This window comes from Bacillus rossius, chromosome 13 (genome assembly GCF_032445375.1).
Source record: "Bacillus rossius redtenbacheri isolate Brsri chromosome 13, Brsri_v3, whole genome shotgun sequence".
Classification (NCBI taxonomy): Eukaryota; Metazoa; Arthropoda; class Insecta; order Phasmatodea; family Bacillidae; genus Bacillus; species Bacillus rossius.
Window position 1 is genome coordinate 14,964,038 of NC_086340.1, and position 16,697 is coordinate 14,980,734.

General features: G+C 36.5%; 1 protein-coding gene across 9 annotated transcripts in view; it reads right to left on the minus strand.

Moving 5' to 3' along the window:
- LOC134538265 (titin) overlaps window positions 1-16,697 on the minus strand; it is a 358,395-nt gene that overhangs the window by 58,689 nt on the left and 283,009 nt on the right. For all 9 annotated transcript variants that reach the window (XM_063379416.1, XM_063379425.1, XM_063379423.1 and 6 more), the window contains 5 exons: window positions 7,865-7,912; window positions 5,720-5,842; window positions 4,480-4,632; window positions 2,956-3,128; window positions 705-895 (listed from right to left, as the gene is read on the minus strand). In XM_063379416.1, the coding sequence (XP_063235486.1) occupies window positions 705-895; window positions 2,956-3,128; window positions 4,480-4,632; window positions 5,720-5,842; window positions 7,865-7,912 (688 nt within the window). The remainder of the gene's footprint in view (window positions 1-704; window positions 896-2,955; window positions 3,129-4,479; window positions 4,633-5,719; window positions 5,843-7,864; window positions 7,913-16,697) is intronic.

The following is a 16,697-nucleotide window of genomic DNA, read 5'->3' on the forward strand; positions in this document are numbered from 1 at the left end:
ACCAACCCTTTCAAATAGTTTCATAGATGTTCACAACAAAGGTTTATTATTTTGATACACTAAAATTAAATAGCTTTATAAACATTTAATGCTTAAAAATGCAAAATAAAAATTTTTAGGTAATTGAAAAACAATTATTGTTGCTAGGATACCCGCTCTGACGTCATTATAGCAACTTAGCTATTTAAGGTTACAGTGAGATTATTTTAGTAGGATTATTGTAATCCTTAGTGGGATACAATAATGTAACCTGGCACGCCTCGAACACAGAAGAGGCAGGAACTGTGTCTCCAAGTTGTCTTTTTATACGCACTTAACATGTATGTCTCATGCTTTTAATTATGTATATGTCTATATGTATTCATGACTTGTTTGAAAGATATCATCAAACGATTGAATTAAGAACAAACTATTTAAAAAAACACTTAAATAAAACAAAAAGATCAAATGTTATGTTGTCATTTCATAAGAAAAAACATTACTTAAATTTCCATTTGAAAAAAATGGAGTTCTTACTCATAAAAAAAAAAAGGATAGTATGGTTTAGCTGGACTCCTCCTTCATAAAATTCTGGCTACAGCTCTGCATTCAGTGATGCAATAAACTTCAGGATTCATTTGCGTGGGAATTTTTCTTTTTTGCCGAAACAATCCCGGCAACCGAAACAAATACGAGGCTACGCTCTTGTGTGAACGTTCTCTCACCGTGACAGACTCTTCCTCGACAGCACGGTGGCGTCTGAGCCGTGGTCGGACAACGGGGCCTCCACGACGAGTTCCGTGGAGCTCGAGGCGAAACCGGCGTTGTTCTTCGCGACGCACGTGTAGAGGCCTGTGTCCTCCGGGAACAGCTCCCTGATGATCAGCGTGGCGACGTTATCTTCATCGTAGTACATCTGGAAGAAAACAATTTACATTTGTATATATTAAAAAAATAATAATATTCTACGGATAAAGCTACTGTGAAAATTATTCAACTCTTCAATGTAAAAGAAAAATTCCCAAAACATTACCACAAATAATATTTATTGTAGTATATTCTTGGGGCAGTAAATTTTATTTCAACAACAATTAATTTAAAATCACCAGGAATAGGACCTGAACAAATTTCTTTATCAGCCCTTGGACCAAAAAAAAAAATAAAAAATTGGCACCCGTATTATTAGATAATTATCTAAAGAAAGTCCTTAAAATTAAAAACACAATAAATGTATGTTATAGTGGCGGGCGTAAGGGAGAGGTTTGCTGGAGATGTATCGCCCCCAGTAGTTATGAAAAAATTTGCAATATTTCAGTGAAGGTTGTGGGTTATCTTGGGTGATGCAGGGTGAGCTGTCACAGAGCCTGGAACAAAAAGCTACGCAGAAAGTGACGCAAGTTGAGATGGATAATGTAACGGTACCAAGCCCCTTTTTGTTGACATAAGTTCTTGAATACACATGTTCTGATTTTATTTTTTTCTTTCTATGTTTTTTAACTTCCCCCTCCCCCAAAAAAATTCCTGTGTCCGCCACTGCCCAACGGAATATAAGGCCACAGCCGACTACTTCCTCAATTTCCCCTGAAATTTATGTAGGAAGTGCCCATCACTAATGACATGAAGTCAACAAGATGAAAAGCAAATAAATATTAAAGAGTTATTTTTTATTTCACTTGCAACACTAAAAGTGGCTATGCCACTAGCTAGAGAATAATACAGGCCCACTCCAATTTTTCTGTGCAATAAACCTGGCATTTTTGCCACACAAGTCCAATAGATAGGTAAACAATAAATACATAATAACATACATTATAAACCTATAAATTTATTCAGAAAATATTACTGCAGTGTAACAACTTGAGCTTGGTTATTTATTGCACGCTCACCAGTGTTGATAGCATAGGGCTGTCCATTAAGTATTGGCCTCTCAGATATTTGGCTGCACGCAGAAAGTATGGAATGCCACGTAAGTAGAAACAAGATTTTACAGTTATGGTTTTTAGGCCAATTACATTTTTAAAGCAGGAGATTTCAGTGAAATTGTTATTATGATATGATCAGGACAGCAGTGCGTTCAATATCAAGTGTTTTATTACGGTTCCACGACTGAAGTGTTCGCCATGGACATGACGTACTTTGAATCTTGTCGTGACGACACGCACTTTAAGTCTTAAATGGGATTCCAAGGACCCCTTCGGTACCGTGAAACCTATAATCGCATTTTGACTGTACGAACCCAAATTGTGTAAATTAAACTACGTCATCCGTACGCACGTATTTTCCGTGTTCGATCGATGAACTAAAGACATGGACAATCGGTAATCGTAAATTTTGCTACAACGAACAGTGCGTGGACTAAAAACATTGTAGACACATGTACCACGATGATTTAGGTTATTGCTCAAAGTTTGAGACTCCTTGCTGTCGTGAACTGTGCCCCGTGGCCAGATCTAATCTATTGTGTGAACCTTACTTCAATTAACTATAAAACTTTAATATGAATTCTGTTTATTCATATATGTATCATAAATATCAAAAAATTGACTATAAAAAAAGTATTAAAATAAATTAAATAATAAGCAAAAGATAACATGTCGAGTTTTCTTTTCTCAGCCAAAATCATTACTTAAAATTTCCGTGTGTACTTAATTGTTGGACTTTTTAAAGCCTACTGTTCCCTGAGTGTTTAGTGTGAAAATTTGCTTTTAAGACATACTAAAAAAACATATTTTAATGGTTGTACTGGATTCCGTCCATCAAAAGTTCTTGGTTACTGCCTTGTATCTCTTGTGGTTATGTAATTTTTGTCTTTCGTGTTTAGTTGTTCAGTTCTCACCATAACTGTGTGCCAACTGTTGGCGGGCGTGTCACGAATGTCAACGACAGGCTCGGGACGGGTGTCGCAAGCTGCTGCCCCACGCGGTGGAGTGCTTTAATATGAATTCTGTTTATTCATACATGTGTGATAGATGGTACCTGGAAGTCCTGCGACGGGAGGATGATGGCCGTCTGCTTGAACCACGTGATGAGCGGCCGCGGGTTTCCTTCCACCTGGCACTCGAACTGCACGGTCGTGCCGTCCGGGGCGTGCTTCGGCTCCAGCTTCTCGATGAAGCGCGGCGCCGTGGCTTTCTCGTCGGGAGGCGGTTCTGCGAACGAAGGGACGCGCCCGTTTTGACACTTTCATGCTTCCGCTACCGCCAAGCTAGCGAGACATCTCATTTTGCAACACAAGCAATTATAATATGTTAACACTGTTTTTTCTTTTAAACTGCACTAACATTGATGATATTTATAAAAATACTTTTTTTTTTGGGGCATTGATAAATCTACCTGGGTCCTAAATATTGGAAAATTCACAATCTTGTCTATTTAAAATATTATTTTTTTCATAATATTAATTAACTAGAAACTCCAGAAAAAAAATTACTAAATTCCATAATATTTGCTTATGTTTTCTTGCAGTGCAATAACTGTTGCAAGTTGTTACTTTTTATATTTCTCAGGTGGCAATGATGAAATATATAGCAGTCTGTTAACATTATCTTCTGTATTATTAAGTTTTTTTTAATTACACCTTCACATATTTTTTCTGCACAACACTTTTCTTATTCCCCTCCCGTGTGCAAAGATTGATCATCCTCATATGAAATTCAAACATGATAACAGCACACATTCTCTGCATTAAGTCTTTGTTCACTCTTACTGTATCTGGCATTGAAAAATAAAAAATTCATGGTTTATACAGTGAATGTGAGTTTCTGTACACATCAGAGTGCTACAGCAGATACCAATGCAACCAACGAGCATGTTTCGTACTGAGTAAGCCATTTAAAATGCATTAATAAGTTCTAACCAGAATTTCACTTTGGGGGGGGTTAAGGAACACACATATATATATTTTTTTTGCATCATCTGCCACAAGTTTATAATAATATATATTCTTTTTAGACCAAAGTGTCTAAAAGGCATATTTTAAGTTTGGATATACAATGCTAACTACAAAAATTAAGTATTTGAAGTGTAATTGTTAAAGCAAAAGATAACTCTTCTGTGGAATTTCGGGGATGGATTTTGGGATGGTGATGGAGTGGGGAAGAGAAAGGGGAGAAGGGGAAGAAGGTGGTTGGGGAGGGGATGAGGAAGGGGAGAAGGGGAAGAAGTTGAAGGAGTGGAAGAGGAAGGGGAGTAGGGGAAGAAGGTGGGAAGAGGAAGGAGTGAAGGGAAAAAAGGTGGGTGAAGATGGGAAGAGGAAGGGAGGAGAGGGGAATATGAAGGGGAGAAGGGGAAGAAGTTGAGGGAGTGGAAGAGGAAGGGGAGTAGGGGAAGAAGGTGGGAAGAGGAAGGAGTGAAGGGAAAACAAGTGGGGTAGACAGAAACAAGAGAGGAATGCATTTCATCATCTTCCTTCCAGGCTACAACCCCCGTGTCAGCAGGCTGCAGGGACTTTCAAAGAAGGTTCGCCACCACGCTCGTTCCGAACACTGCAAAAAAGCTTACTTTCGAAGACGGGCAGCTTGTCGATCTTCTCGTGCAGCTTCTTCTGCACGTAGGTGGTGTAGTTGGGCTCGTCCAGCAGCAGCACGGCCGGGACCCAGCCCCTCTCCTCGGCCAGGTGCTTCTTCACGAACCACCAGTCCGAGTTGTGGCACTCTGCAATCAAGCGTCGGTCCACGCAGGTGAGACCGCCTTCTGGCACCATCGACCCAGAGTTCGTCGGTGTCTAGGTAAAACTCTTGTTATCCACATTATTTATTAAACTGTCCAGGGGAGAGTTACCACATTTATTTATTTTACTAGTTAACGAACTGACAAAAAACATAGTGAAATTTTTTTTATAGATAATTTTTATTTCTGGTAACATCGCAAAAAAAAAAAGGTGAGGAATAAGTTACGTAGTATATAAAATATAATTTACATTAATTCAAACACAAGATCCCCTGATTCATTTTTCATTACATTTGTGGTTGTATGGGTGTGTAATGCTAATGCAGCAATTAACTACATTTTTTGAGTTGGTTCGTAGTTCCACACCTGTTCTGACTGACATGTTGTTTCACAGTATGCTTTTATGCGATGTCACATGTATGGGCAATGGGGTAGCCAGGGAGTAGTCTATCTAGGTGGTAAATTCCTGAAAAAACTACTTCATCCAGGAACGCTCAACCGAAAAGAGCAAAATGAGAGGTTGCACTATCTTGCTCGAACCAGTGATTATCAGAGGTGGACTAAACAATTCATGAAGCATCATGTCACGATAAAATCTGCTATGAAGTGATCCAACTAACAAAATTATCATTTTATTTGTTTTTACATAGAGGTATGGTAGTCCTCTGATCGTGATTACTAACACATCGATCTCATGAGACAAGGGTCATGGGTTTAATTCCAACATCCTTGGTAGGGCTGAAATTTATGAGCAAAAATTTATGATCCCAATATAATCTAGGAGATCCTGTAGCCACGGGCCTCTATGGATAACCGTGTGACATAAAATGCTATTAAAAAAAAATTATGACCTAAGGACTTATGGACTTTTAGGACGTACTGTGGACTAGGTGTATTTACTATGGAAAAGAATTGTAGCAAGAAAAAAAAAAAATATATATATATATATATATATATATATATATATATATATATATATATATATATAACAACAAAAATGAGTGAAAACATCACAGATCATAAAATAGTTTCTTAACTTGGCACTTTCCAAATGGCAGTGTTATTGACTTACCAAGAACATACACTCTTTCGCCTTCCACCAAGTTGATGGCTCCTTCGGTTTCCGCGATGTACGAACACTTGGAGAACAGCACCTCCCCTTCACGTACTTCAGTTATCACCGCTTCCCTTGCATCTAAACATTACCAAAGAATCAGTGGCGTGCTCAGGATTTTGCTCTGGGGGGGGGGGGGGGGGGGGTCAGGCAGAAGGCTAGGGCCTTTACGGGGGGTCTGGGGGGTATGGAATACCCCCAGCTAGGCGGGGGAGCCGGGGGTCATCCCCCGGGAAAATTTTGAAAAATACGTGTTCAATATTGCTGATTTAGGCTATCTAAAAAATACTGTTTAATTAAACATTTATGCTTGTGTCATTGAATTTATTTTAATATCATACTAAATATTTATTTTTTTCATTTTATGAATTTTATATTAAAATATTTTTAACCATGTGGGGGGGGGGGGGGTCCGGTCCCGCTCGTCCCCCCCCCCCCCCCTAGGCAGGCCCCTGCAAAGAATCTATCACTAGTGGTAAATGCACAAAGATTAATCTCAACTAATCAAATTTGCATACAATTCAGTCTTGCAGCTATACATGTATACGTACCACAACACTGTTTGAAAGTACAGTGAAAGATGTTTAATTCAGCATTCTACATCCAAAGAAACATTTCAAAAAAAAAAAAAAAAAAAAACTATTTGTTCTTACGGTTAATAAATAGAGAGTAAAATAAGCAATAAAATTGGCATAAAATGCATTCTTTCAGCTATAATTGTATATCATAACATCGTTTGCAAGTACAGTTAAAGGTCTTAAATCCAGCTTTCTACACATTCTTTAAAAGATTAATGCAATGGGGAATGTCATTTTAAAACAATTTTTTCGGACATTTGCCATTGCAGTTTTGCACTGTTTGTCACAGAAAAAATTCAAGGAAACAGCATAAGAAATGAAAAAGAAAACATAAATTCACAGAGAACAATCCTAAAGCATCTGATGTCCAACATATGGACCCAAACTGGTATTATAGACAACATAACGATGACAGCACAGACACACACATTCAAACTTTGAATATCAGACAGTACAAGAATTCTGTGGAAGGAATTTGTAATGAAAAATCTACAGCACAGATGAACACAGTGAGCTAACAATGACGAGACAGTTTCAACTAGAACAATAAATGCAGACAGACAAAAAACCTGAACAACGAAGCAAACATACAAAATCAGTGATGTAAATCAACAGGTATTATGGACAACACAACAGCGAGACAACACAGTCGAACACAGTAGGTGTCCTATGATAAAAAACAGTTGCGAAGTTTCAAGAACTGGCATCTGTTCCTGTCATCAGGAACAAACAGGCCATAATACCTGTTTAGTTTCATTGTTGCATTCATCTGTTCAAAATTACCTGTTTTTAGGCTTGTTCTCTGTGAATTTATGTTTTTCTTTTCATTTATTATTTTGCCGTCTTGAATGTTTTCAATGACAAACAGTGCAAAACTGCATTGGCGCATGTCCAGAAATTTTTATTAAATCATCATTCTATAGTTGGCACATTCTGCGACCTGTCACCAATCTAGCTACCCTTGTTCACTTTTTTTTTCAGGTGGATTCTGTGTTTTTACCTTGGCCGGCGTTTTTGGTTCATTCAGAGTTTATCGTTACAGTCTGTTCTCATTTTAGTACATTTTTTTCATATTTTCTAGCAAATTACATTTCACATTTTCACATTTGGTAACTCCGCTAAAATTATAATGATGTTCAATAATCCAGAAAAATCACTAATACAGCATGGCCGTGTCCCGAACGTGCCGTATTAAAGATCTTACATTGTATTTGTCGCAAGCATTACTTGGGATCCCATAAATATAATAATTATTATTTATACTATTACAAGTTTAACCACTTGTATCAAACATTTGTATATTAAAACTGACAGTTTACAGGGCTTGGCTTATTACTGATTCAATATTGAACTCCCTCAATTTTCTATTACGTAACTCTTTTAGGTAAAAGGCCATAGGGTGAAGCACAGGTATTTAGAGGCAGACCTAAAGATACAGATACAGAGTAACTGCATTGCAGAGCAAGCAGTGTTCAAAAATAATCAAAACTATGAACAAAGATGTATTCATGTAAATAAAACTTACCTTCTTCAAATACTTCTGTCTCCTTTGTGATGCTGAGCGAAACATCTTCTGCAATGTAACACAGTTGTGTCAGTCACAGCTAAATTTAAACTTAAAAAATAACAATAAAAGCTAATGCTAGTGGCCATTTAATCATACACATATAACGCACATTCAAAGAGAAAAATGGCCAAGGATCAAATGTACTCAGTGCTGATATTCATACCAAGACACATAAAGAAAAAACATTATTTTTGTGTGGATGCACAGTCGTGAGGTTTTGCTGGTTAGACCATCAAGAGACAACAACCAACTCCGAGTTGTAGCTTATGGATCAAAACTGTTAAACCTAGTGGCTAGAACGCTAATTCAGCGAACAAGGGCGGTAGGAGTGTTGAAGGCGAGATGTAAAAAAATACATTTGACTGATTAGAAAATGCAATAGAGATAAATCCAATGCATATTGATCCCTGGGGGCAGACTGGAACGAAACCACCAAGTCCAGATGTGTCGGCTCAGAGGATTCAACTTCTGGCTGGTGAGTCACTTTTTGTCAGTAGCTGTAACCGTTTTAAACTGAACTGTAAATACCTTATTGACAATACTGGACCGAGAGTACCGCAGTTTAATGGTCACTGTCTCCGTTATGTACAATCAACAAAAATAACTACATTTTACATAGCCCAGATTAGTAACAAACTTTAATAAATTAGACAATCGTGTTTTATCTTTTTGAATGTATGGTGTATTAAAACAAAACAAAAAACAAATGAAATGTCGATATAAAATTAGTCCATCAATAGCTATATATCTAAAAAAAAAACTTCATCAACTGTGTTTCTGGCACTTCTAAAGAGTGATTATTCTTATTTCCTTTGCATCCCCTCGGATACGACCTTATCGCCCAAGTAAGATCATCCAACCAGCTTAACACTCTAAGCATGCATCCCCACAAAAATACATTTTCTTCATGTGTGTGTGTCCATCTTCAAAAACCATTCTAAGAGAACTTGTGTTCCTGCCAATTCTTTTCTTTGAATTAGTTGCCTAGCTGTCTATTTTTTCCTTCTTTTTAAATTACATTTGTTTTTAAATAATTATTTAAGTTATTTTTCAGGATTCTGAGTACTAAAAACAAATAAAAACAAGTAAGTTAATACGTATGTACAGTCAGTTAAAATTTGCTTCAGATTTTTCATAACAGTGAATTAGAGAAGTTATCAATTGCATTGCAAATGTTACACAGGAACATTTATTTCCTGTTTGCGGAACAAAAATTAAATTTGACCAGGTAAGTTATTTCAACAATATTACTGACAACCAAATAGCTGATTGCTAAGTATCGTACAAAATTTTCCCCAATGTTTTTCCATGAACAGAACTTCAAACAAATATTACAAACCACATTTGAAGTTGTTAAAAGCTGAATGTCACACAACTATATTTTAAATTAAATCACATTTTATTTAAGTTGTAATGAGACTTGAATGAATTTAACACTTTAATGTTAATCAGATTTTATGTAAATATGATTACTTTAAGCTATAATTTTAAGAAAACACTTTTTTTAGGTTCCGTACCCTACAATTAGGAACCAATTGTTGTACCAGACATGCCTCTTCATCTTTCTAGCTAAAACAAAACAATGTGGAATGTATATTGCTTTGACCCAACACTAAAACTTTATATTTAGGATTTAGTAACATTATTCTAAGGCAAAATGCATGCAAAGAGCAACATTGGAGAACTTTTTTTACATAGGCATATGGGATTTTGCAAATGAGCTCATTTAGAAAAAATATTTTACATGCACAATGTCATTTATTAGTTGGCCATTTTTACAGTTTTTATTTATATCTCTAATTATAAAAGTTAACATTTTAAATTCACATCCTTTATGAAAAAATACAGACTCTGTATTAAAACAACAAATATAGAAAAAAATTATCTAATATGTATTCTTTGCAAGTTACGATTAAATCTTAATAAATGTTAACAATTGTTATAATCCACATCAAACTTACACTAACCCAGATAATTTATATGTAATTTACTATATAATTTGATTTAGTATCAATTAAAAAAGAGAGAAACATTAGACATTGTGCTTTGTTATGCAACTTGGAGGAAGCAAACAACATTTAGTAAGTTTGCAGTTTTACAGCTTAAGCAGTTGAATCGGCTATATATTCAAGCAGACATTTGACTGTTGGAGAGAAAAGTGAAGACTGGATTATAAAGAAATTAATTTTTTCACTTGCAGTTATTGATAGTTTTGTAGCAATTTTACTGTAAAAAAGTTTCAAAATCTAATTTTTAATTTGCTTTGTTTTCAAGTGCTGCTCTTTACAAAAAAAAATATTTCACTCTAATTCAGTTCCACATGCTAATGAAATTATAATAAGCCATATCATACACACATTTCATGCAGTAATATTTATCTTAACTGAAAGATTTGTAGTTTACTGTACTTACGGTTAAAGATAACCCCATTTCAATATTTTTTTTTTTTCTTTTTTAAACAGATACACCTACAAACATATTGCAAGTGTTCACTTACTTCTGAAACAAGAATTAATAAAAACATTCCATTTAAAGTATAATATAGGTATACATTTTATTTAAAAACTCCCAACGAGAAAGGTGTTTTAGTTGCAATTTTAATAGCTTTACGGGAACAGATATCAAAAAGGTTCATCCAAAAATGCATTTTCACTCTGGATGACAATACAATAGTTGAATTATATATTTTAAATATTTGGTGGTAAGTCTGTTTACGTACCCATATTTTAAGTAAGAAATTGTTTTTTGGAAAAATTATGTCTTTAAATATTTTAGCTAGCAATGTCTTTCACATACATTCCCAGTTTTATGAAGGAGAAGGGGGGAGGGGGGGGCTGAAGCTGGATATTTCATTTTGAAGCAAAATTGAAGCAAATAGATGAAACATTTCGTAGTCAAATTGAATTTTAAATCTAGGTTTATTTACTATTACCTTAATCAGATGTGAACAAGAAACAAACATTGTTATCAACCTTTGAAAGATTAAAATGACGTCCTCATTATTTCAGCACATACAGTCAGTCTTATCTTAAAACACACCACAAATATCGTTTGTTCTTTTTATTCAAAAAAAATTTAACATCTTCAAGTTCAACAAAAATTGTGGTGAAAATTGGGCTTGTAAATTACCGTATAAGGTAACAACAAATATTGCAACATTACTTAGCCCCATTTAAATTTAAAAAAAAATTTAAATGAAGCCCAAAGAAAAAAGTTATTTTGAAGCTAAAGTTGAAACTAAAAAATATATTTAATAGGATTTCTTATCATCAAATTTCTCCCACCTCTACCTGAAAATAAAAATGACATATTTACGAAAGCAACAAAATTTCTGGCATGTTAAATCAGTTTTGTGCCAGTCAGTGTTTGAAAGCGAATCACACATTTGAGGAAATCTATGCGGTCAATCAAGAATGGTCATCTATGCTGGTTGGGATCAGTGTGCCAGTAATATAAACTTTTTAAATGCATCATCTGTCTCCCGTAGTTTACCAACATGAATTTTTTTATGCCTATACATGTAATAAAAATGTAATTGATTGCATTCCTATACATGGAGTATATTTTCAACATATTGGTAGATTTGGTAATAAGGAGTGATACGTACAGAGGCCCAAACAACAGATTTTAATATTTTATTCCTGTGGGATGCATACCTTTGTTTTCGAACACATCGCTCTAGAAATTTTCCACAGAACAAAGTCGCGAGCATAGCTAGTTTACCAATGAAGTTGCATTGGCCGTTTTAGATCACTTCACCTCTACCATTTACATTCTCACCAATTCGGAAAGAGCTTGCGAAAGCAGTAGGGCACATCAAAGCCCGGGCCTTATCATCAAGCAACAGTCCCTTTTAAGTACAGTGAGGGGCTGGAGAATCATTACAACTTCTGAGAGTGGCAACAATAGATCCAAGGTAACGACAATGCAATGTAATACAAAAATAACATTTTTTTATGCAATGATTCTAAAGACTTTTTCATTTCTTCAAAAAAAAAATTTGAAACTAGTCAATTCACTACCACCAAAAATTTAAAATACACAACATTCATCAAGCTGAATCAATGTTACAGAACATAAATATTATATATATATGTTAATAGGTTATATTAAAACTCGGCATCTTTCTTAATATTGTGTAATTTCCTCTTTCTATTACACACATTTCTCACACACTAGCCATATTTCTTTTCTTACTTACTCTATTACAGTCGTACCAACATAACTTATTCAAACCAACACCAAAGTTACCTAATGATTTTATTGTTTCCAACAGCCCCCCTCAATAAACGTTATTAGGTAGACTTTGCGAAACAACTAAGTAAACAAAACAAGTGAACAGCTTAAACAAAACTTAACCAATAATTTGCATTATTCTAGCCCTATACTTCTTATACATTTCAAGAGTGTGATCTTATTCACTGCTTTAGTGAACATGTCAGCTATTTGATCCTGAGTACAAACATATTTTACACTGATAAGACCCTCACTGATTTTTTCTCGGACAAAATGATGGCGAATGTCAATGTGTTTCAACCGTTTGTGATTCTCTGGGTTTTTTGACACTCTTATTGCACCTTGATTGTCTTCGTATAGGATCACAGGTTCATTTTTTAACACTCCCAGATCCTGCAGTACCCCTCTGATCCAACACGCTTCAGCCGCTGCACCACTCAGAGCCATGTATTCCGCCTCGGTAGATGACAGGGCAACAGTTGACTGTTTCTTGGAGGTCCAGGTGATGGTATTACCTTGGAGTTGGAATACAAAACCTGATGTAGATTTTCTTTCTTCCACATCTCCTCCCCAGTCTGCATCAGCGTATCCACTCAGCTGAGCTGCGGGTTCTTGTCGTCGGTAGACGAGTGTCAAGTCCAAGGTCCCTTTTATATATCTCAAAACGCGTTTTAGGGCAACCCATAGTGCTTCACTTGCCCGGTTTTGATATCTACTCAGAATGCCAAGAGTAGCACTAAGATCTGGTCTTGTGCCTAGGGCGACATACAACAGGCTTCCAATAATCTGTCGACATTTTGTTTCCAGCTCTTTGTCTTCTTCAGTGTCCTGGAAGTTTATTTTACACAGTGGGTCCATTGGTGTGGACACGGGTCTACAGTCCGCCATTCCATATTTCACTAACAATGATTTCAAAAAATGAGTTTGATTCAATTTTAGAGTTCCAGACTTTAAATCTTGAGAGATACAAATTCCTAAGTAGTTTGACACCGGTCCTAGGTCTTTCATCTTGAAATTGTTCTTCAGACTTTCTTTCAATGCCTGAATTTGGTTCTCATCATTGCCTACTATTAGCAGGTCATCCACATACAGCAGGACATATAGCTTCGTTTTGTCTGTGTTCTTAACATACAAGCAGTAATCATGTTTTGATCTTTTCAATCCTTCCCTTTCTATAGCTTCATTGAACTTTTCGTTCCAGCACTTTGGTGATTTTTTAAGTCCATAGAGAGATTTTTTTAGTTTGTAAACTGTCTTTTCATCCCCCTCCATTCCATCTGGTTTTGCTATGAAAACTTCGTCATCTATATCACCATAAAGAAAAGCACTTTGAACATCCATTTGATATATTGGCATGGCCAGGTCATTTGCAGTCGCCAACAGAATTCTAAGAGTCGCCATCTTAGCCACTGGTGCATACACTTCACTTGCATCAAAAATACTGAGCTGCTCAAAACCTCTTGCAACTAGTCTCGCTTTGTACTGCACTGGTTCTCCTTTTTCATTTCGTTTAATCTTAAATACCCATTTGCTGCCTATGATGCAGGCATCTTTTGGAGGTATAACTTCTGACCAGGTGTCATTTTCCTTTATAGAGTTCAATTCAATATTGATAGCTTCTTTCCACTTTTGCCTTTCATTGCTTATCATTGCTTCTCCGTATGTTTGCGGCTCATCTGCACAAAGAAAACTTGTCTCATATTGGCTCAGATACCTTGGTTCCTTTAGTTTTGTTCTATCCCTCAAATTACATGTTCCCACCTTTTCACATATCTTTCCACAGTTATCTGTTTCAAAGCCTCTGAATTCCTCTTCATCTGCAGATTCATTATTTAAGGAACTATGTTCAATCGTACTGCTTCCCTCTACATTTTCCAGTTGTATGCCTTCCGCTTCATCCCTGTAGTGCTCTTCAGTTTGGATAGGTTTGGTAACTTCGATTCCCATTGTTGTTGTTACACCATCTGGCTTGAACACTACATTTCTTGATATTTCAATTTTTCCTCGGTTCGGTACATATACCCTGTAGGCCTTAGCATTTTCCTGATACCCTACGAATAGTCCTTTTGTGCTCTTAGGGTCCCATTTCTTTCTTTTCTCTTTAGGCACCTGCATGTAAGTCTCTGTTCCAAAGACTTCAAAATGTTTGATTTCAGGAACTGACTTGAACCATAGTTCATATGGGCTTTTTCCTTTAACAGAACTCGTGCCTGTCCGGTTGATGGTGTATACTGCAGTATTAACTGCTTCCGCCCATAAGGTTTTGTTCAGGTTTTTGGCTGCCAGCATAGTCCTGGCTGCCTCCACAACTGTTCTTATTTCTCTTTCAACTTTCCCATTTTGCTCTGGGCAGTAAGGTGCAGACTTCTGGTGCCGTATTCCCATTTCATCAGTGATATTCCGCATTTCTTGACTGCACAGTTCAGTGTCGTTTCCCGTTCTCAGAATTTTTACTGGATTTCCGGTGTCGTTCTTAGCTATACTTAGAAAGTTCTTAATCTTTTCTTTAGCTTCAGATTTGAACTTCAAGAAGTAAACAAATTTATACCTTGAAAAATCATCTTTTATCAATAGGAAATATCTTGAACCTCCAATTGATGCTGTTTCCATCGGGCCACAAATGTCTGCATGAACGATCTCACAAGTGTCCGTCGTTTTGTGTTCACTTGATGAAAAAGGCAGTCTCTGTTGTTTCCCCTTCATGCAAGCTTCACAAAAGAAGTCCTCAGTACCTTGCACTTCTATGTTGTGGCTCTTCAGAATATTTTTGACCTGCTCTGTATTTTGGTGCACCAACTTTTCATGCCATATTTTAATGGAAGGCTTCTTCACAACACTCACCACAGCTGGGATTGGTTCACACCTAAACATCATCTTGTACAGCTTCCCCTCCAGAGTTCCAACAGCATACACTTTTCCAGATTTACTAAGTTCACATTTAGACTCTCTCCATTCAATTTGATAACCTCTTCTCAACACTGCACCAACAGAGAATAAATTGAATTTGATATCAGGAACATATAACACATCTTTTATCTCCGATATTTGCCAAGAATTACCATCATACACCTCTACTCTCACAGTCCCTACCTCGTTTGCTACAAGAGTTGACCCATCACCAATTACAATATGTTTTTCACTATCCAGCTTGCACATGTCATAAAAAAAATGTCTTTGAGCACACATGTGTTCAGATGCTCCACTGTCCACATACCAGCTTTTGTCATCCAGACTTTCACTTACCATTGCAGCACTGATAAAAGCATTCAGATTGCCCCCCTTTAGTGTACGATGTGCAGGTTCAGAGCTATTTTCAGCTTTTAACCTCCATCTACAATCTTTACTGATATGTCCCATCTTTTCGCAGTAATAGCACATACGTCTCCCACCTGGATTATTAGTTTTCGATTTATTAGAATAGCAGTTTTTCTGAATGTGTCCTGCCTTCCCACACTTAAAACACTTTAATGGATTCGGCCTACCTTGATTTTTAGACAACAGGGCGTTATCCTGACTGCCCTTTACAGAGATACGCTCCTCTTCAATCAACAGACGTGCACTTAACTCTGACAGTTTTTGGTCCTTTGTTGACACAGACTCCCAAGCCGACACAAAGTGTTTATATTCTTCCGGTAGTGATACTAAAATCTTCGTCATTAGCATTTGATCAGACAGCTTCTCCCCATGCTGCTTCAGCCGGACCACCAACTCTTGCAGTTTTGACAGGAAAGCCGCGACTCCTTCCCCTTCGTATTTTAAAGAAAAGAACTTGTGCTGAAGTTGATGCAAGCTTACTTCCGACTGCTGTTCGAAAATTGATAACAATTTATTCCACATCTCTTGTGCTGACTCGCAAGCCAAAATGTGCATCATTGGTCCTTCTTCTAATCTTGTGACAATTATTTCTTGAGCTTTGCTGTCTCGTGTCACCCATTCCTTTAATTTCTTCTTTTCCGTCTCGGTTTGTGAATCGTCATCCACCACAGTAGGTTTAAACTCCTCTCCAGACACCACACTATATAAACCTTTTGATTTTAACACGACCGTAATTTGAAATTTCCAAACACTCCAGTTTGATCCATTTGCCAATCTAATGTAGTTGTAGTTGGATTCCATAATGGATGCCCGCACTGCGTATTTTCTTCTTCTTTTCTCAACACATCACTATCGCAATAAAACTGTGATACTTATTCAATAACACCAGTGTACTTTCATACGGCCTGGGCCCATAACCTGTTAATAGGTTATATTAAAACTCGGCATCTTTCTTAATATTGTGTAATTTCCTCTTTCTATTACACACATTTCTCACACACTAGCCATATTTCTTTTCTTACTTACTCTATTACAGTCGTACCAACATAACTTATTCAAACCAACACCAAAGTTACCTAATGATTTTATTGTTTCCAACAATATATATATATCTGTGTGTGTGTGTGAGAGAACAGGCTATTATAGGTAATGTTAATAATCTCACCTGCTTATAGAACAATGTTTAGAACTTGCAAACACAACACATGCATTATGAATTTAACAAACTTATTCTCCACAA